Raw genomic sequence first — 22,182 nt, 5'->3', positions numbered from 1 at the left:
AAACGTAAACTAACCGGTGTCGGATTTGTTTCAGCTTGTTGTCGTGTTGCCAGGTTAAGTTCTCGAAAATTCGTCTACTTTTCACATTTTTAGAAAGAAAACTTGAATTATCATAAAAATGGATAAGCCACAAATAATTTTACATGCACAGAAATCAATGAACTACACGATATTTGACACTAAATGGATTCCATGCAGTGCGAAGTTCGTTGTGCTAGGGAATTATGCCAGAGGGACAGGAGCTCTACAGATTTATGAAGTTTCACATGGAGATGTCAGCCTCGTCAAAGAGGTAACCATTATTTTCCATCCGTATTCTTCTGCACATAATCATATAATGAGATATATTGAGCTCGGATCCTCTGAACAATCTGAAAGGCACTGTCTAAAGCTTGTAAAATCACTTTGGTCTACAGACATATAGTGTTACTGTTACACACCGGGCCTTGTAATTTTTTGTTATATTACAAAATTATGTATATACGATTGGGTCTATGAATATACTTTTTAGCTCGACTATTCGAAGAATAGGTGGGCTATACTTCTCGCCCCAGCGTCGGCATCGGCGTCCTGTTAAAGTTTTAGGGCAAGTTGGGATTTTTACTTATAAGTCCAATACCCAACATTCAATTGACTTAATACTTCACGCAGTTGTTCAGGGCCATCACATGATGAGGTTAGATACAGTACACTCCACGCGGAACTACCATTTTCCGTTTTCCTCGGCGGATTTCATTCATCGCGGACACGACATCCAATTGATCATAATCCTCTTTCCTCGGCGTTTTTACTCGTTCACACACCGAGGCTGATCAGTGGGCCGTATAATTACAATCGCCGCGTTACTCGGAGGTAAAAACACCGCGAAACTCGGAGGCAAACCGATAAGAATCTCCCACTATATCTAATTTTGTTTAATTTATTTGATAATTTTTGCAAAACCCGTAATTGTGTATAAAAATAATTTATTTTGCTTAACTTATACCACACTTATAGACTGTGAGAAGCAATTATGTACAGTTATACTTATTGAATCATCAATAAAAGTCAACACATTCAATGATATAGGTAACTAATTAATGTGATGAATTAAAGTTGGAAATGCAATACTCCAGTTACATTCGAAAACACCACTCAGACTCATTAATCCTGCATAACAATATACATGCTCTCCATGAGATCCTCGTGGGTAAAAATGTGAGTTATGTGACGTCACACAGAGTGACTGTTTGATCTGAAGCCGATAGAATGTGTTATTCATTTCAATGCATGTATAAAATGGTGTTGAATGGGATTTTAATTAACTTGATAAAGGATTTACACTTATATGCGTAATAAATAAGTTTAGAACCATTGATAACTACGGATAAATTAATAAGTCAGGTAAAATGCAAATTAGGAAAAAAGACCGAAAAATATTCACACTTACAAAGTTCTCAACACCTTCATTACTCCAATCTAATTTAAGTTCTCAACACCTTAATATAGTAAGAGAAAGATAACAATGACAAACACAAACGCACGCTATGGTATATCTTTTAATTACATAATGTGAAAAACAACAGTTGTTTGACGATGCTGATGAAAATTGATATGGAAATTTTCGATAATTGTTGTTAAAAAGAAACTTACTGTACTTTGAAAAATTAATTATTTAATTATTTAATACTGTTTTAACAGAAGCAATGTACTGTAGTAGCTATGCACAACACGCGGAGTTCCGCGATTAGGTCAATAAATCGATACGATCACCGGCGCTACCGGCAATAAAACCCTCCATAGAAAATGATTGACTCGGTGCAACTCGGCGAAATTTAGCGAGGAAAAAGGTTGCGTACTCGGCGGAAATCCGCGATAAATTAAAAACGCCTCCGAGTCACCGAGGAAAGTGGTAGTTCCGCGTGGAGTGTACTGTAACTCCATATCATTCTTAACACAGATTATGGCCCCTGATTGACTATTGAACTTAGGTTAAAGTTTTAGGGCAAGTTGGAATATTTATTAATAACTTCTATATCCTTTGTTCAATTGACTTAATACTTCACACAGTTGTTCAGGACCATCACACAATGAGGTTTCATAACTCCATATTATCCTAAGTACAAGTTATGGCCCCTGATTGACTTAGGTTAAAGTTTTAGGGCAGGTTAAAGTTTTAGGGCAAGTTGGGATTTTAATAAAAAAACTTCTATACCGTTCATTAAATGCACTTAATAAAATTCAAAATTATTTACGACCATCTTACAACAAGAAACATAACTCCTTTTTAAGCCTAAATACAAATTATGGCCCTTGATTTTTTTATTATTTTTTTTTATTTCCTTTGAAAGGTATATTTGTATATTCTTAACCACATTTTCATAATGGGAAATCAAGTTATTTGAATGACTTGCGTCATTGTTTGGGCGGGCTGGTGGAAGGGCAGCATCAAAGTCACCTTATGTATCAAATAGTTTTAGTAAGGTTTGACATAAAGAGACCAAACTTGGTATTATTACATCGTTATTGTATTCTAAGACAAAGCGGTGTAGTCGAGCGCGCTGTCTTACGACGGCTCTTGTTTTATACCTAGCAACCCCAGACCATTTTTTTCAGTTGAATATTGCTTATTCATGAATATCATGAGAAGCGGCTCATTAATATTAATTAAGACCTTTACAGAACATCTTGATTTTTTTTATCTAAATAAATAAAAAGGAAATGGCATTTTATACCTATGTGCCAAAAATCATTTGGCTCAGACTAAATCATATTCAAAAGTCCTGAAGATAGTTTGGCTAGTCTATTTGCTGAACATCAAGGACTGCCCTAGGTCTGTTTACCTGTGAGTGTAAGTGGTAAACAAGTCAGATCAATGGCCAGATTTTCTCTATCTGTATTTACTCTTGTTTTATGAGATTGATTTGATATTCATCTATATCATAGTTGAGTGTCGATGAATAATACATATACATTGTATTTTTTTTTTTTTTTTCAGTTTGTTTTTTAACACTGCTTTAAAATCAACCAGTATTATCTGTAGTGCTTATATCTTTGTACTGGATCTGTTTTTGTTTTTTAGGCAGAGAAATCTAAAGCTTTTAAATGTGGAACATTTGGAGCTTCAAGTCTTCAACAAAGATTCCTCGCAACAGGTGACTTTGATGGAAAGATGGCAATATGGTAAGTACATTGTATGTGTTAGACATAGCTCATACTGTAAGTCATGAAATTGTCTCGACAGATGCACAATTTTAAGGGCAAGGCTTCTAATGTGCGCCCGATGTGGGGCTCGAACCCATAATTCTGAAGTGCTCTATTTTAATTTTAAACAAAGAGACAATACATGTTATAATGATCTTGTAATTATTTGTAACAAAAATTGCAAAGTTTTGTGCATTTACATGCCAACCCTGGGAGTATGATTGTTACTGGTCCTACACCAACTCAGTGGCATAACTTGCTTAACACTCAGACACATATTTGATTATCAATCATTCATATTTCATGATGTATATATATGTCAAATTTATCTTTTTCTGCTATTTACAATATTGCTTGACTGATCTTTCTAGGAACCTTGAAGCTCTGGAGGTGCCAGTATACTCTGTAAAGGGCCACAGTGAGATCATAAACTGTATAGACGGTGTGGGGGGCCTGGGGATTGGGGAGGGAGCCCCAGAGATTGTCACAGGCAGCAGAGATGGTGAGACTTGAAACTGTGCTATAATTTTCAAGGAATTTGTATATTTTAAACCAAACAAAAACCAGAAAGGCCAACTGTATGTATATAAGAAATCTTAAGCCTATGTTACAGTGTGTGTATACCACATGATAAATTGCACCATAAACGCTTCGTCTAAATGCAATATTTTGATTTGAAAAAATACTTTAAACAAAGATAACTTCACTATTTCTTCACCATTTTAAATGAAACATAGTGCAGTCTATGCCGCTTACCATGGCCATGCCTTCTGTCTATTACAGGAGTTTGATTGAGTGTTTAGTTTTTTTAAACACTTCGACAAAACTTTCACAATACGGCCGTCTGACAGAGCACTGTCAAAACATTATTTTGTAAACCGGTTTGTCAAAGTGTTTGATGAAACTAATGACTTTATCAAATTTCAGTAATAAAACAAATGTGGGGTTCTTTAAGCGGCATACACTGCCCTTTGTTTAATTTAAAATGGTGTTGTAAAAGCAAAATTATCTTTGATTCATGTCTTCATTTTAGGCTAAATGTTGCCTTCCGACGTAGCATATATGACATAATTTATCACACACAATGTGTAAGCTGTTGTTAAAAAGAAAATCAACACAATATTATGTACATTTGTATTTTTCTTTTTTCCAATTAACATTAAGTTATTGTACTTTGTCCTAGCTTTTTCTCAGTGCAAATTATGATACTTACCTACATTCCCTATAACAATCTTTACAGGCAGTGTAAAGGTTTGGGACCCCCGGCAGAAGAATGACCCTGTAGCCACCATGGAGCCGGGGGAGGGTGAAACCAAGAGAGACTGCTGGACTGTTGCCTTTGGTAAAAAAAACTCATTATTTCACATTTAAATTTAAAGAATTGTTAATTAACAATATTATTCCTCCTTTAATTATCAATATAACACAAAGCAACTACAGTAGACAACAATTTTACTGTCTATTATCAGATTTACCATTTGAGTTTGCCCAAATGTTTGTTGGTTTGCAAAATAAAGACAGAATAACAATATTTTGTGTACTTTTTTCATGTGTTTTTTTTAAACCTAAATTCACTTAAGATGTTGTTTATCATGTTTAAGTAGTAATTTTGGAATTGTTCGGTATAGTAATCTGGATCCCAAGATTCTCAAAATACATTTCCATGTAAGTGTGATGGTAATTAACCAATTCAGCCATACAAGTGAATTCATAAAACAGTAGTTCTACATGAAGATGTATTCTTAAATGCACATGAGACCGTTTCCAAAACAAGTGTAAAGCACTTTAATAATATTGAATTGTTGATAAATGTCAATTATACATGTTTTCATGTTCTTCCATATTTCTGTGTTATTACCAGGCAATGCCTATACCCCGCATGAGCGGTGTGTGTGTGCTGGCTATGACAACGGGGACATCAAGCTGTTTGATCTGAAAACCATGTCTCTCCGGTGGGAAACCAATGTCAAAAACGGGGTATGATCACTAGAACACATTTCTTTCACAATACACATTTCTTATAACATTAAATAGATTTGTCAATGGTATAACATTCCTTGTAAAAATATATATTATCTATTCATTTACAGTTAACACTTTTTAACTGAATATATATTTTTTTAAACCATCCATAATATGTTATATTTGTTTTTGTTCTTCCTTTAAGTTTGGAAACTGATAATGGGTATTAACATTGTTTTGATGTTTGAAGGTATGTCATATGGAGTTTGACCGTAAAGACATCAACATGAACAAACTGGTAGCTACCACCCTTGAGTCAAAGTTCCATGTATATGACACCAGAACACAGCATCCAACAAAAGGGTTTGCTTCTGTCACTGAAAAGGTACTTTAAAAATCACATCTCTGTGAATTATGCTATATTTTTAATTCATTCCACTCTTTGCAAATGAGCTAATTATTGTGGCTCTGCCCCGATCTCTCGAGTGAATTTAAAATCAAGTGTTAGATCTATGGCCTGTTGCTTGTCTTTATACATAAAAGAAACCATTTGATGCCAACAGCAATGTTGCATAAATCCTTTAAAAGCATCCATGCAAGTAAAGTTTGCATTGGTTTCACTTCAACCGACCATTTCAATTGTTGCTTTAAATTGCTATTGCAAGAAAGCCAGTAGTAAATGTATATTCCCATTCTGTTAGTAACCAATGATTAGAACTATATTTGTCTTCTTTTACCTCTGTCAGTTATTTGTCTCTCAGACATGCCCTAGTAGTTTCCATTAAAGTATTATAGAAGTTTTCTAATACTGATTGCAAAAATGCCATGATTTTTCAGGCCCACAAATCCACGGTCTGGCAGGCAAAGCACCTTCCACAGAATAGAGATGTGTTCATGACTTGTGGAGGAAATGGCACAGTGAACTTGTGGAAATAGTAAGTTTCATGTTACACATAGCCAGGACACCACAGAATATTTGCAGGAGCCCAGTAGTAATCATTGACTTTCTGTCTGTCTTTAATTTTAGTTCACTTTTTTCACAAAAAGTAATGCACCAGTCAATTGTAACCACGGCACCCCCAGGTCTGGGCAATAGCGGGGACTTTGACTTTCGGTCCAGCCAACCCCCGGTAAAATCCCTGCCCTGCAAGACGATCTGAAGGTAAAACCCCAGCCAAATACCCCTGCACCCCAGAGACTCTATATAAGGCCCAATCTCCGCTAAATTTGGCGCTAAGACAAAACCACCGCGGAAGGTGAAAACATGACCCTTTTCCCCGGTATAACCCCGGACCTGGGGGGGCCGTGGTTACAATTGACTGGTGCATTACTTTTTGTGAAAAAAGTGAACTGAAATTAAAGACTGGTTAATTGCAGAAGAGACTTGTAAGAAAAAAAGAAAAGTAACTGTTCTTTTGTTTATAAATTACCTCTCTTGACAAACAAATATGTTGTATAAGATATGTTGTGTGAATATTTAAAATAAGCTAATGGAAATATATTTGTACCCATTTATATAACTAGTTAACTCCCTTGATATTTATCAAGTTTAAAAATAACTATATAAATGTTTCTTTAAGTGCTTGGGCAAGATGGCAATGTGAACTTGTACACAATGCAAGAATTTTTTAACCATACTTTTAAACATGCATTTTTATTGATGATCAAATCCCCTTGATTATTCTTCACACAAGAGATATTGAAAAGAAGAAACTTTATTTATAATTCAGTACAAATTGAAATATCTCAAACAAAATGTTTATGGTTTAAGAGCAACATTTTACTGCATGGCCCATGTTTGCATATTTATCACGATCAACTTCCAGTTGCTCCCCCTGTCAAATATGCTATCATTGGGGGCTCTTAGCACATCCTGTGTTTCAGTTATTTTTATACATGTACATCTCAGATATTGCACACTCCTAATATAAAGTTCTTAAATGCAGAATTTCCATTTGGATTTTCCATTCCCAATAAATAAAAAGTTGTGATAAAATTGGCTAAGTATTCTAATGATATCGTCCCTATAATAAGTCTGCTCATGTGATCATTAGCAGTAGAATGAACTCTCTGTAACTATCTGTGAGTTCTTAAGACTTGTTCACATAAAGTTTTGTAATTTAAGCAATACCATATACTGGAATAATGATAATATGTTAAGTGGGGAATAACAAGTATTTTATTAAAAATCTCTTACGAACAGTCAAATGACAAATTGTATTACTAGTATATATATGTAATGATGTAAATTAAACTAATCATCTCGTTCTTTCCTACAGTAACTACCCAGCTAGCCGTGTAGCCAAGGACAATGATGAGGTTGAGATGGGTGTGGCGGGAACGTTACAGCTTGTGCAGAACACAGTACTCTCCACCCAGCCAATCAGCTCCTTCGACTGGAGCCCCGACAAGGAAGGGCTTTGTGTTTGCACGTCCTTCGACCAGATGCTCCGAGTTCTTGTAGTCACGCGGCTCAAGTCCATATGAGGTGGATACAAAGGCTTCAGAAGGACAAAATCTGGGAATGAGTAGAATCTGTGAAAACAATATGGTGCATCTGTCAAGAATTCTTAAATGGTCTTAAAACAAACTATTATGCCTTGATTTAGGCTATGTACGGACCATGATTAAAGATCTGAGCTCTGCATATTATGTGTGATATGAGTACCATTTTGATAGAATATTCTTGTGTTTATTACATTCCAAAATCCAAAGTCAGCATTGACATGTCAGATTATATATAATTATGTGTGCCTGATTTCATGTTTGTCATCAAAGAGATTTCCCATGCATTGGGTATTATTATTCGTCAAATAGTCATTATTTTTATGAAAAAAATGTTTGATGTTTATGTACATAATTATGTTGCAATGTAAAAAAAAATTTGCAGGAGTTCTGCAAAGTTATTATTTATTGTGTTCATGGTTGTAAAATTAAATCCTATAAAGATAAAACATATTTTAGTTGATCTTTTATTCTTCCGAAGTTTGATGCAGTTTGTAGGTATAAGGCCATTGGGAGATCCAGTGCTTGTCAATAAAATACTGCAAAAAAGTCAAATATACAAGTATACATGTAATTCTCTGTGGTTCTTAAATTAATTGATTGGTCTTTGTGGAAAAACAGTTCTGGTGTCTGATATTAAAACCAGTTAGAGAAACCCTACAAGAGTGTTTCACAGTTTGGTGAGAGTTTGACACCAAGGTCACAATACCAGTCCAAGGGTTTCAGTTTTGTTGGTAATGGTGACATGCATTTTAAGCCAAGTCAACAAGGTAGAGGTCACAATACCAGTTCAAGGTCACAATACCAGTTCAAGGTCACAATACCAGTTCAAGGGTTGCAGTCTTGTCGAGTCTTGCAGTTCAATTCTAGACCTATTAATGAGTCAATGAATGGGTCACATTACTTATTATTCACAATTCAATGAAAATGAAAATGAGATGGCTAAAAATATATACAGATACTAGTTATTGGGCTTGTAGTTTCTATTGTAGTTAAACATGAAATGGCTGATTTTTGCATTATCTTTCAGCAATATCCCCTAGGAACATTATATCTAGTATGTTAAAATATTTAGGTCATTAATGTACCTTCTCTACAAATAATTGGCTTTCTCTTCAGATAATTGGCTATCATTCATAACCAATAGTCTGTTAGGTTACCATACATCCTAATTAAGGTAGCACACCCCTAATGAAACTCTTCAATTTTAATGCTTGAGCCTATGTTGTTAAGCATAGGACTACAAATCTTTTTAGGGTTTCAAGGTAGTGGTTCGAATCAAGCCAGAAGCACAAATATTTTTTTATTTATTTCTTCTTTGTTTTCATTAGCTAACATTTTTTACAGAAGTTCATATTGTATTTTCATTAAAAAGTAGTTAAATACATTTCTACACATAAATATTAGCTTCTGTGAAGGTTTTATAACTTGCAGGCACGGCTGAAATAGGTGGTTGGGAATTACAAACTTTTTATTTCAAATGAGACGGTAAAACATTTTGATTTTTTGGCATAATTTTCCCAAAAGATTAAAGATAATCATTAATAAAGGACAGGTCATGAGTATTTCTAGAACTTGTTAATTTTGCTTTTAAACATTGATGTTCCAATTTTACACGGTCAAAACTGGATGTTAAAATTGAAATACCATATGGCTATTTCAGTACAGTATGATTGTATTTGTTGGTGATGTGATCAATTATGTATTATTTTTGAAAGCAAATATATTTCTTGTTACTCTGATACCATATTATTATCAAAATGTTGAAAAATAAATAAAATAATTTTAAGGATTTTTCTTGTCTCTCGGGTGATGTCGTTTTTATCGACAATTCTGAAATGGGGGTAGGGTAATTCAAATTTAAATAAAATTATTATTTAAAGAAAAATTTCTTTTAAATTTTGTTTTTGAATCCAGGAATTGATACACATTAAGAAATTATCAAGCTGGTCATAGTTGGAAATGGTGCCCATTAGGGGTGTGCTACCTTAAATGGTGAATGGAGTATTTTAAGGGTTTTCAATGAACTGTCAATGAAAATGTTTTTATCTATGACACTGATTATTGATTTGAACTAGCAAAATGAGACAGAATTTCCTTATAACAAATTTTATTACACATTAAATAAACAAAAAGGCATTCTCACATGTTCTACTGAAATGCATTAGATACATAGATATTTAGACATAAATACTGAAATTAATCATTCACAAAAAACAGCTTTATCACAGTAACACATCCATGGATGAGAGAATATAAATGTTAAGTCCATGTAATATTCATTATCAATAATTATCAGTCGACCTGCGGGTTCTGCTGGAACAGGTACTCTGCCTGAAAACATAAACATTATTGTCATTAGTTTTGAGACTTTTACACAGTGAAATTTATGGAGACTAGCTCAAAGCTGTAACTTGAATTATTTCCTATAAATTTCTGTGTTTTCCTGAAAATCAATGTAAGGTTGCACCCCAAAACAAATGTTGTTACCCTAGAACACCTTTGGAATAATTTGATACTAGTCTAAAATCATATTTTTATGCCTTGTTGGACTAAACAAGATTTTTCCACATAACAAAACCCCCCAATACTTTTAAAGATTATGAAGGATAAAAAAAGACATCAAGATGAAACAACTCACCAGGTAATCAATGGCGTCATCAGGTCGGACCTTGCAGCACTGGATGAGCCCCTGTGTGAGTGTGGGCATCACATGTTTCATCAGATAGTTCCTCAGCGGGATGGACTCTGCCTCCAACTTCTCATACTCTTCACGTTTCACGTCATTCAACTGCTGGGTCTGCACACGGAGAAACAACAGGTTTGTTGAGGTGTTTATGAGACAGATGAACAATTAAGCTTATGTTACAAATAACATTTACATTTAGCTCAATATATTCTTCATCAGAAACAGCATAGCAATTTTGCTGCATTTAGTTCATCTGCTTAGGGCAGTTAAGGAGATCTTGTAATTAAACTATTTAACAATACAAGGTGTATTGACCCTGTATTTTACACATTTCATTGAATGTGTAAACTGATATGATTATTTTGCAAGAATCTAGACCTAGAATATTGGAAACAAAATTATGAACTAATTGCCTTTCGTGGACCCTGTTTTTTGCTGAATTGTTACAAAGACTATCAATATCCATATAGTTCTAATGGCAGTTTCAGTGTTTTGTATCAGGAGCTGAACTATACAGGTGAAACTATGCAGGGTTAAATGTACCAACAGGTGGTAGCCACAAAAAGAACAACAGGATGTGTTAATATTTGAAACTTTTTGAATACACTTGCTTCTCCACGTACCCATTCCTCCTGGCGTTTCTTCCTCTCAGCAGCCTCCTCAGCCTCCTGTCTCTCACGTTCCAGGCGTGCCTGCTGTTCAAGTCGCTGGAGTTCCTCCTCCGCAGCCCGACGCTGCTGCTCAAGCTCCTCCAGAGTCGGACCATAGTTGCGGGCCTTTCCAATATGAGCCTTTAGCTTCCCAACTGTCACCTTCATCATAGGAGATAAGTCCTTTGTGACATCTGAATAGGATTGAACATGTACAGACCATCATTTATTCAAGTATCTTTATTAACTTTAATTAAATGCTAAAAGTATCATGCTTTATATGACATGTGGATGGTTTCAAGGTAATGGAATCCTTAACTAATAGGCAGATTAATTGATTCAGGGAATATTTACCACCTAGTAGTAATAAATAACAAGCATTGAATCTTGAAATTCATCTTACCAATTCTAATTGGGTGGAACTCCAGCTCATCAAAGTAGTTGAGGATGGTCTCATCCTCGGTGTTGATGGACCTGTAAGCCTCTAGTCTACGGACAAGTCCTTCCTCCGTGTTGTGAGTGTCCACCACCTGGCTCTCTGGCAGGTTCATAATTCGGTTCTTGAGGAACTCATCTGTAGCCTCAAGGGAGACAATAAACTCAGGCATAATGAGCTTGTTGAAGCTGCCTCCCTTGGCTGCTTCCTCCGGCTCGTCATCATCCTCAGCTGTAAAAGAAATGTCATTATTTTATACTTATTTTACTTATTTACCTGCAATGATCATTAGGTGTTTCCACAAAACAAAATGTTCAGTACAGAATAATAATTAAGCTTAATAGATTTTATGTATTAAGAATTGTAAAAATCAAAACATTGAAAATTAATCATCATTCCTTTTATGTCCGATAAGATATAATGTGCTATGTTGTTACTGAAACTTGAATATGACAATTTATACAAAAAATGCCACTGTAGTTTCCATTACCCTGGAAGAGCTCCTTGGCCTGATCCATGGTTTTGGGGAAGCCATCCAGAATAAAACCCTGGTTTTGACATGGCATGGACAAGAGCTTGTCACGCATGAAGCGGAGGACATACTGGTCCTCGACACGGTTGTTGTTCTCCTTCATGCCCTCATTGATGGTGTCCAGCAGCTCCTGGGCATCCTGGGCTTTCCCCTCATCCTCTTCCTGGTCCTCAGAGTCAGCACGACGGGCAGTCGTTGTCTAAAGTCAAATATATAAGTATACATGTAATTCTCTGTGATTCTTTAATCAATTAGTTTTTGCTGAAAAACAGTGCTAGTGTCTTATATTTAAACCAGTTAGAGAAACTCTACAAGAGTATTTTACAGTTTGGTGAGAGGGTGACATCCATTGTTACTAGTAGTTACTACCATATCACAAATGTAATAGCATTAAGCCGTTTTTGACTGATTTTGAACGTTCTTATTTATGAAGTAGAAATGCTTTACCAGGTTTTCCATGGCCTCATCAATGACGTCCTTCAGCTTGATGTGGTGCAGCTTGTAGTGCTCGCACAGCTGGTTGATGGTTGTGGTCTTTCCGACCGCTGGTGGGCCTATGATACACACACGCAGGGGCTGAAAACATAAATAGGATGCTATGATTCTACTGCAGAAATAATATTAGCTTAATCAAGATAAATTTATAGACCAACAAATCTATTTTATGTTTAAAATTGTCTTAAACTGGAATTATGGAATCAGACATTTCACCGGTCAGGAGCGCCCATCATTGTTGAACCAAACCTAGTGGCAAGATTGTACATGCAAAAGCGAAGGCATATGTTTTTACTCAAAACATTTGAAATATAGTTGCTAAATCTTTGATATGTCATTCATGTAAATTAAGCATTGCTCAGTCAAGGGATATAGTCGAATCATGGTCCTAAATGAAGGGTTTGCCTACTGAAATTGACACATGGGATTTGGTGAAGTTTTGACAATTCATGGACTGTAACTCGAATTAGAAATGTGATGTGCTTGTTTATCAAAACAATTGAGATTTCATACCAATTACCATTATCACCCCACATGTTTAGGATTGGCTAAGAAATGCTTCAGTATGACTGGACTGACTGGATTCAAATTGAATTTGGTCAAATATTGACAACTTAAGGGCCATAACTCCAGATTGAATGGTGAGATATGGCTGTTGATCAAACTTGTTTGAGTTGTTATGCCCTTAAACAGTGTAACTTATTGTAGTAAAGAAAGTACCATCAGAAAGCAGTTAAAGTGAATTCTGTCAAATTATGACAATTCACGGGTCAAGCTCAAGTTTGGCTTTAGATTGAACTCAGTCGAGATATTATGCCCATAACAATGTAAATAAGTTTAGTAAAGATTGGATATGTGTTCATTTCAGAGAATGTAGTTATCAAGAACACTTTCGATAAAATCTTAGTCAAAAAATGGAAATTTGCATATTTTAATATAAATAATACTCAAAGCTCCAACTTCAGCCCTTGATTGAAACTGGGCTGGAGTTGGACTATTGAGTGTCAGTATGCTAACATGAAGGTTCCGTGTATCCTTGTACTCCTTGATGATGGCAGAAATATTTTCCATCATGCCTGCCTCTGACACCCAGCTGATACGCATGTTCTCCTTTACGTTCACGGCGTCCATACGTAGGTCCACCAGCAACATGTCAAAGTCACTTTGCTGCAATGCATACAACAATAAACTAAATATGCCTTTACCCTAAGAATTTTACATGAGTGTCATTTTTCATCCTTTGTATGTAATAAGAAGAAAGGATTTCAAAATGATTTTACATTTGCCTTTCAACATGCTTTTTTCAGAGCTTACCAGTACTTCACTTTATATTGTTACTTTTTATTAATATTTTTCTTTCTAAATCAAAAATTATTTTGAACAGCAATCAAACTTTACAATCAAGTAGGACTTCGAAAAAATAGTGACTTTGAATGTTTAAAATTTTGAAATAACATGACAACCATGCATGAAGATATTCACTCTATACCCCATACATGTGTGTATTTACCTCAATCTCCTTGTTAAGTAGGGCCTCTTCTTTAGTGATGTCCTTCACCTTCCCAGTTCCAAGGTTGCTACTAACAGCCTGAAGGAATATATATCAATAAATAGCCATATACATACAAGATAAAAAAGTTTCATCTATTTAGGATTCAATTTCATTTTCATTATGTTTCATTATGTTTAAAATAATTGCTGTCTAGAATACAATGACCGAATTCGCAATTTTAACGCAATGAAGCACACTATATTCCGATATGAATTTGAAGATTATTAAAGTCTGCCCAGACTTCTTCAAAGCGTTACATGTAACAGATAATGCATAACAAATTTAGGTGCTGAAAGTATACGTATTTAGATGCAAATGCTGAAAAACTGAAAAAGCTTTAGCCAAAACTGTTCATGTTTATAAGACAAATAGAATTGTTTGAAATATATACTAAATAGTAGATACCTTAACAAGTTCCTCCAATGTATTGTTGGAATCATCTTTTGCAATCAGGTAGCGAACTTTTGGTCGGCTGTCAGCAATGTTCTGTATGACCCTGCAGTGATGAATAAATACATCAGATCACTTTACTGCAGTGATAAAACCATGTTGCATTTAAATAAATAAATAAATCATATCACACTTTATTGCAGAGTTGAGATTATCTAAAAGTTGCCAAGGCAAAGATCACACAGCAATCAAGCTGAGGTTGTTTTTTTCCAAGAACTCAATTGGCTATTTAAAGTACTGTTATGCAGCTATGTGCTACTAATTAATAACAAATAAAAGTCATGAATTGTGACAGCAGATTGTTTGATGTTAACTGCAAACTGGTCAATTGATCTTTAATACTTAATCATTTATCTTATATATAATAACAACAACAACTGATAGGGAATGGATCGTACCCTGCGAGGTCCTTAATGTGAATGGTGGGAACAACATTCCTTCCATTACCAAAACACAGCAGCTCCGGTGCATTGTGCCATGCCGACTGAAAAACAATAACAACATTGGAAATTATGAATAAGGAATTGATTTGGTTCAAAAAAGTTAAAGTTAGTTGCAAATCTTTCAGAAGAATATAACACCTTTTCTTGTGCATGCTACAACAGGACAGAGTGTGTCATGATGCCATAGAATGTTGAGAGTAAAGGCTTCTCATCAGGGCTTGACAATTGCTAAAATGAACATGAAGAAATAATTTAAGACTTCAAATCAGACTTGTCACATTTTTTAACCAGTCTTATTTCAGCTTATTTTTAAAAAAAAAGTCAATAAATGTAAGAGTGGGAAATACCTTGAAGAGGTAGTGGAAAATTTCCTCTTCCGCTCCATATGTCAAACCTGAGGCCACAACGTAGGTCACCAGCTTATTCTTGTTCTGAAAAGATTATCAAGCATCTTCAGAAACTGGTTTACAGCATTATGAACACATATAAAATCTGACATTTTTTTCTAGAATAAGATGGCCAAGATGGCCCTATATCACTCATCTGAGTAAAACTTAAATGGTGCTCTAGACATTTCTACAATTTAAAGGCAATAACTCTTGTGTGACTACAGTGATTAATAGCTACAGAGCTTGAATTTGTCCGATATATTATGCATATACACATTCTGACCAAATCCTGCTAAGTTTGATTTGAGGTTGTTTGAGGGAAAATACTGACAACAGACGGAGAACTGACAATCGCCCTATCACAACAGCTCAGACTGAGCACTTTGTTCTCAGGTGAGCTAAAAACACTGAAGAGTCTATTACTAGAAGATGGAAAAAAATGAAGAAAATATACTTGAAAACAACTAAGATATCTGATAAAAAGTTAATATAACTGTGAAATAAAATTATCAATAAATAAGTCATATACAGCAAAGACCAACATGCTTTGTGATCTACAAACTGGCAAGTCAAAAACAATTTTACTTGTACACATCAGTTATTTACATGGAGCACAAAAACTGTGCAGAATCACAACATGCTATGATAGGTCATTCCAGTGCTGAAAACAGTTAAGTGGACACATAGGGTACAACATTAACAAGTCTGTCTGCCTTACAGGAGAGGATGCCATCACAGGGCCAGGTGAGGACATTTCACTACTACGACCATCCTTCAGCAATTAGAGCAGTGTTAGCATCTTGACTTATTATTTATAATACATCATTTAAAGTTTCAATCATTTCACAAAATAAGAAATTAATATACAGCCAATCACAATATTATTAAATCTACATTTTGTAACTATAAGTAAGATTTTTTTCAACAACAAGGCAGAACACTGGTCATCAATATAATTCTAATTTAGATTTTAACATTTTCTAATTTACATTCTTAAATTCAAACATAAATTGCTTACAGTTTTCCCCATCTTGATGACAGTCTTTTCTGCACTGATGTGTTCCTTGAAGTTGGGGTGTGGTTTCCTGCGGCGATAGTCATCCTCTGTGAACGGAATCTCTGGATCATCCTGCAGAGGTTCACATGTTGGTGTTAACAGTTAAATATGTTATTGTCAAATATAAGCATAATTGACCAAAATCATTCCATTGATTTAATGAAAATGATAAATGTCATATTGATTATTTTAAATCTCTGAGACAAAGCATAAATTTAAAACTTTCAATGATCATCTTATATAATCATAAGGGCTGATCAAAATGTTTCAAATTATTTTATCTGATAAAGACAGGTTATTTTTTATAGTAGGAGTTTAATAATCCAGTCTCAAAAATACTTACAGGATCCAGAGGTTTGCTCTTGGCCCAGGTCATGACGGAGGAGATGAGTATAAACATTTTTGGCTTCTCTATCTTATCAAGGTCAGAGTGGAGCTCTGAAAAGCAGTGTTTAATGCAATGATTATTTTACAAAGAACTAAGTCAAGATAATTGCAAAGGCATGATGATTTCAATGGACCTTACACAAACACATGAAGTATGATTGTATATTTACCTGAGACTGCCCAAACAGCTTCATCTATCTGGTCCGGGTCAGCGGTAATGTCATACACAATCACATCACACTCTACCAGATACTCATACAGCTGGTCTTTGTTTTCAAACTAAAACAAAACAGTGTTGTTCCTATGGTCAATTACAGTTTATCAGTTACAACTGTTTTCCTATTTTAAGTAACAGTGATCTTGACCCTAGGTCCCAAATGCAATCTGATGAAAGGTCTCCAAGTTTAGCTCTTCCTGCAGAGTGAAGTGTTTGTACAAGCATGATTTGTTTTTATTTCTCTGATAAATAAAACTAGACTGATTCCCTGCACTAAACTAAATCAATTTCCTATATTTGCTGTGTGACCCATTTACCAAGAAATTAAGACTTTGTGAACATCAATTGGAATGAAAAAAAAATATCCAATCATATTTTAGTTATACTATTTAATGACTATGATATTAAAACGTATGATTTATTTGCAGTTGCATACATGTAACAAACATGTTTACATTGTTTATGTCAACCCAGGGTCACCTTCCAATTTGTTTTTTTTTGGACTGTATTACCTATATGATTAAATTTATTTGATAGAAAAATATTTACAAAACATCAGAAAGTGACCGATACTTTTGCAACATTTAATTAAACCTATTTTGTATGTTTAAAAATTACATAATAGAAATCAAATTTGCAATCCAATCTTAAGTTGATTTTTGGCTACATGAACTTACATTAACTAACTCCTTAACACATTCTGGTTTTACAGCATTTTGTCCCCTCTCTTTGGTTGTGCCAACTATCTCATAGCAGCCTTCTTTAGGTGGGGGGATGAAGCTATCAGTCGACTTGGCATCGTCTTCTTCCTCTGGCTCTTCAAGAGATGCTCCAACCGCGCATCGTGACAGATACTGTTTTATTTATTAGAATGAATTACTATGTCTATTGTGGAGGTCGTAATCAGTAAATGGAAAAAAAAAGAATTCTAAGTTCTATCGCAGTTTGGCAAAACCTTTTTTTAACCAAATCATATGAATCATTCAATGTTAAACTTTACAGAATTGAATAATCAGATAACTTGTCTGTTTAGCTATGAAACTGTACATGCGTTAAGATATTTGTGAAAAAATAACAAACAAGTAGAATGCAATAGTCGCGAAATCATATGACAGAAAAATAACATCAATTGTAACTTTAATAGAAACTAAAAATACTATGTAATCGAAAGAGATTTTGTGTAAAACATACCTTCGCTAAATTTTTGCCCTGGAATTGGTCAACCTGGTTAACAAAAAGGCGCTTGCTCTTTGGTTTATCTCCATCGTCCTGTGTGCTCGCCATTTTTGTTGTTTACATGAGCCGTTGCTAAGCGGTTCGTGTCGTTCCGTATTTATACCGAATTCTACCGGACTTTGCTCAATGTCAAGAGACGCATGAACTGTCAAAATCAAAATGGCTGACAAATGAAAAAACTTTTAAAAGTTTTACCAAATGCTAGATTGTGCATTTGAACCGTAATGTCTCAAATACATGGTCTGCCTCCGTTGCCGCAATGCTTTGGCGGTTTAATACAGGTGCAAAGAACTGTCTCAGAAAGCAGTCTAGGGGATATACAAGAGGGAACTTGCCACTCCTTAAATGTTGAAGGTGTCAATAAAAACAATGTCAGCAATGTAGATGAAAATATTTGCCCCAGAGATCTTCGAGAGAGAAGTCATAACAATGATGATGTTTTAGTTACGGATGAAGCATCACCAAATTTTACGGAAACACCATTTTCCAAGTTAAACAACGCTCTTCATCGGCTTAAAATGGAAATGGCAAGTGCACATACTGTATGGTAAAATTCACACTATTTGAGATATAAATTCATATTGATATGTATATTATTAAACACAGAATAATTGGTACAGTAATTATAGTATAAAATTTAAATAACTGTAAGACTTAATAAATGAAATAGTTGTTAAGACAAACAACAGAGACTTGCCAGCTTTTATAATATCAGTGTACACTAACATTTTGAGCCAGCCATTTTAGTGGAAATTTTACCTGATGTCTACATGGTAAAGGCTTGACACTTTTAGGTCACATTGACAAAATAGAATTATCCTTGAATTAATTAATATATTTGGACTTCTACACAGACAATTTTGTCTGACGTATGGTGTGTACAACTTGGCAATATCCAGTTGTTAAATGTTCTTTGGGACCCTTATGTTTTGTGAAGCAAATATGAATACTAAGTTATACTTTTATTTTGCATTTCAGCAAGGCCTACGTAAGCTAGATGTCACTCTACTTTACCAGCTATGGAACCTTCATGAAGCCATACAGGAGTATAAGGTGGTTATGCAGGAACAGTACTCTGATATAGGTTCAGAGTACTCCTGGGGTGGCCTAAGTAGCAGGGCCTGTTCTATCACAAGTATCGACTCATGTGAAGACCTGGGAGAGGATTTCATATTGCAGTCCAACCCATCGCTGATCGAATCCCTCCAGGGCAGCACAACAAGCCTCATACAGCAGATAGAAGAGCTGAAGGTGCGAGCAGAGACAGAATTCTAATGTTTTTCTAGTTAACAACGATACTTTTAAATTGATATCGTTAATTATCCTTATTTATATAATCTCGATATTGTCCTAGATAAAGGTTGTGGTGAGTGTTGTGCTAGTTTTACATATGTATAAAAATGTTTAGCATACCAATGTTTATCTTTGAGGAGTCGATGTTCAATTTTACGTTATGGTATTTAAGTAAAATTACTTCCAATGTTGTTTATGCAGTCAATTTTGACTTTCCAATTTCGTCTTCCTAGAGATCGTTGTTTTCTCTTTGGAATATATGGCAGTGATATTTATCATTTTTATATTTATAATATCAGATGATCAGAGTCAAATGCATTTATATGAATTGTCTTAACTATAATTTTATTTTAGATCTGAGTCATTCATATATCAGGGTTTTGTGTTCTATTATTGCATTTTATGTTAAAGTTTTAATTGTATATTGATGACATATCTTTATGTTTTCATTTTAACAAACCTGACATTAAATGGTTCTTGCACAATATGCCAAATTCTATTTCGAACAGATAAAACATGTGCCAATTTGTATACATGTAACATGTAGTCTTATAGAAAATTTAATAGAAATTTAATTTAATTATCATTTGTTTTGCCTTCAAAGTATCCTTTAGTTATATGAAAACAGAAGTATTTGACAATCTGTTACAGACACTTTTCATACATGCATGAACAATCTTGGTTGCACTGAATGTACTAATTGTCATTGGATTCATGGCATGCATGTACATGTTAGTTTCTGGTTCTTTCATTTTTAGAAGGGTACAGTTAATAAAAAAACACTTGATCCAAAATGAATCTTATAACAGCTTGATGACAAGGGGAAGAGTTCTTATATCTGAAGCAACACCACCTGATAATCATATTTACATCTGTCTGACTATGTTTGCTGTGTTCACAATTATTTACAGAGATTTATGTATTGTTTCACAGTACACTATTGTTTAATTATAAAACACATTTTTATGTACATGTAGTAAATGGTGGTGCTCAGTTGGAAATAATCAGAGCAATTATTACAAGGTTTAGTTTAGTAATTGGTATATGGTAGATACTTGACCCCAAATAAATATGGGTCATTAAGATGTCCACCATGGGTCATTATGATGTCCACCATGGGGCATTAAGATGTCCACTTTACACCAAAGAGATTGTTGATATGATACCCACCTGTGGCACGTTTTTTGTTGCCTCAAAATGGACACATGTTTTCATGTTCAAGAGTGCCATAATTATATTATGCAGGCTGAAATATGTCTCCAAACGAGTTGTTCAGAAACTTAAATGTTTTAAAAAGTATATGTTGTAAGGTTTTGCTTTATCAATCTATATTCCATAAGTATTAAATTACATATTTTAACTTAAAGCTGGAGTGAAAAATGTCAATTCTTGACATGAAAAGGAATACAATACACATTTTTATACCTTAAGTTAATTGACCTCTGTATCTGTATTTATCCTCCTACATGTTGTACTAGTATACATATAAAGCCACTTGTACTAGTATACATATAAAGCCACTTGTTTGGATTATTTATCAGTCGTTGTAAAAAATATAAAATGCAAATATTTTTATTGTGGCATACTGCTCCTTTTGTAGATGTAAACAAGTATTCTATTACATGTACAATATATATTCATGTAGTGTTGTAGCCAAAGATGGTAGACTGTGATGACTCAATTTCTTCCCTACCTAACAGTAATACATTGCAAATGCATACAAGGGAGGTAATTTGTTTTAAGCATTATTCAATAGAACAGATTTAGAGGCCAGTATGAAATAAGAGAAAAGAATTATACAATGCACTGTTGTTAAGAAGACCTAACATTTTCTGTTGTTAGCCATGACACTCAGTCACTCACTGATATTATTTAATCATACATGTATTACATTTATTGTTTTTAAAATCTTTGACCAAACTTGACTAAACTAATTTAAAGTAAGTGGGAACATTGTGTTATATGATATATGCCTATTTTTATATTTTGAAAGTATTTAGCAGAATTATATTTAATTGTTTCTTTAGTTTGAATATATACCAGCAAGTTATCAACGAATACATTTTGTTGTGATCTGTGCACCATCCGTGCACCTAGATGTTAGTGGACCATAAAGTGCCTTTTGTATGAATTTTGATATTAAATGTTAGATTTGTTTGTGTTTGTCATTTTCGAACTAGTGACTCTGTACCTTGTGTGTCAGGGTAGAATTGAGCATTTATGTTCACATAATGAGAGTATTCGGATTATTGACTGCTCAGAGAAAAACAGTCTGAAATTTTGGCCTCAGCATATAAGACTTATTTCATTGTCAAGATGATGTGTGAACAGTAAGAACAAGTGGCCCTTTTTCTAAAAAATAAAAAAACCTGCCCAGAAACACTCTAGCCTAGGTTCATAAAGATTGAGTAATAAGTAACTTACTATTCAGTGATGGCCTAGGTTGGCCTAGGTTAAAGTATTTTGAATGAACACAAAAACTCTTGTATGCTGTGATCTAAATGACAAACCTTCAATCTTCTTTGGTGAACAATTCAACATGTGTGCCAAGTCATTCTAAAATTTGCCAATGCATGACCAAGTTAAGTCTGGACAAGCCAAATTAAAAGTTATAAATTAATTGACCAAAGATGTCAAAGTAAATTTTTACAGCTCATAAAGTACCAGAAAAGTGCATGGAAAACTATTGAGCTTTTACAGGGGTAA

The 22,182-nt window shown here is 34.4% G+C and overlaps 3 protein-coding genes across 3 annotated transcripts; 2 read left to right on the top strand and 1 right to left on the bottom strand.

Annotated features, from left to right (window-relative positions):
* The first annotated feature begins 19 nt into the window (after positions 1–19).
* LOC128208168 (dynein axonemal assembly factor 10-like) lies at positions 20–8,103 on the top strand. The gene is made up of 8 exons (XM_052911585.1): positions 20–292; positions 3,062–3,162; positions 3,555–3,685; positions 4,424–4,525; positions 5,045–5,160; positions 5,396–5,530; positions 5,983–6,080; positions 7,425–8,103. Exons 1-8 carry the CDS (start codon positions 119–121, stop codon positions 7,630–7,632), a joined length of 1,065 nt encoding a protein of 354 aa, XP_052767545.1. The 5' UTR covers positions 20–118; the 3' UTR covers positions 7,633–8,103.
* Positions 8,104–9,743: 1,640 nt separating this feature from the next.
* Positions 9,744–18,296, bottom strand: LOC128208167 (adenylate kinase 7-like). Its single transcript, XM_052911583.1, has 16 exons — positions 18,139–18,296; positions 17,625–17,801; positions 16,901–17,009; positions 16,687–16,781; positions 16,305–16,415; positions 15,245–15,328; positions 14,853–14,938; positions 14,410–14,500; positions 13,963–14,040; positions 13,470–13,619; positions 12,405–12,533; positions 11,916–12,156; positions 11,393–11,656; positions 10,963–11,183; positions 10,292–10,450; positions 9,744–9,984 (listed from the first exon to the last, which is right to left on the bottom strand). Exons 1-16 carry the CDS (start codon positions 18,229–18,231, stop codon positions 9,946–9,948), a joined length of 2,127 nt encoding a protein of 708 aa, XP_052767543.1. The 5' UTR covers positions 18,232–18,296; the 3' UTR covers positions 9,744–9,945.
* LOC128208169 (protein FAM89A-like) lies at positions 18,287–21,633 on the top strand. The gene is made up of 2 exons (XM_052911586.1): positions 18,287–18,710; positions 19,162–21,633. Exons 1-2 carry the CDS (start codon positions 18,408–18,410, stop codon positions 19,456–19,458), a joined length of 600 nt encoding a protein of 199 aa, XP_052767546.1. The 5' UTR covers positions 18,287–18,407; the 3' UTR covers positions 19,459–21,633.
* Positions 21,634–22,182: the final 549 nt, after the last annotated feature.

Source organism: Mya arenaria, chromosome 11 (genome assembly GCF_026914265.1).
Source record: "Mya arenaria isolate MELC-2E11 chromosome 11, ASM2691426v1".
NCBI lineage: Eukaryota > Metazoa > Mollusca > Bivalvia > Myida > Myidae > Mya > Mya arenaria.
This window is presented reverse-complemented; position numbering and strand designations above follow the sequence as displayed.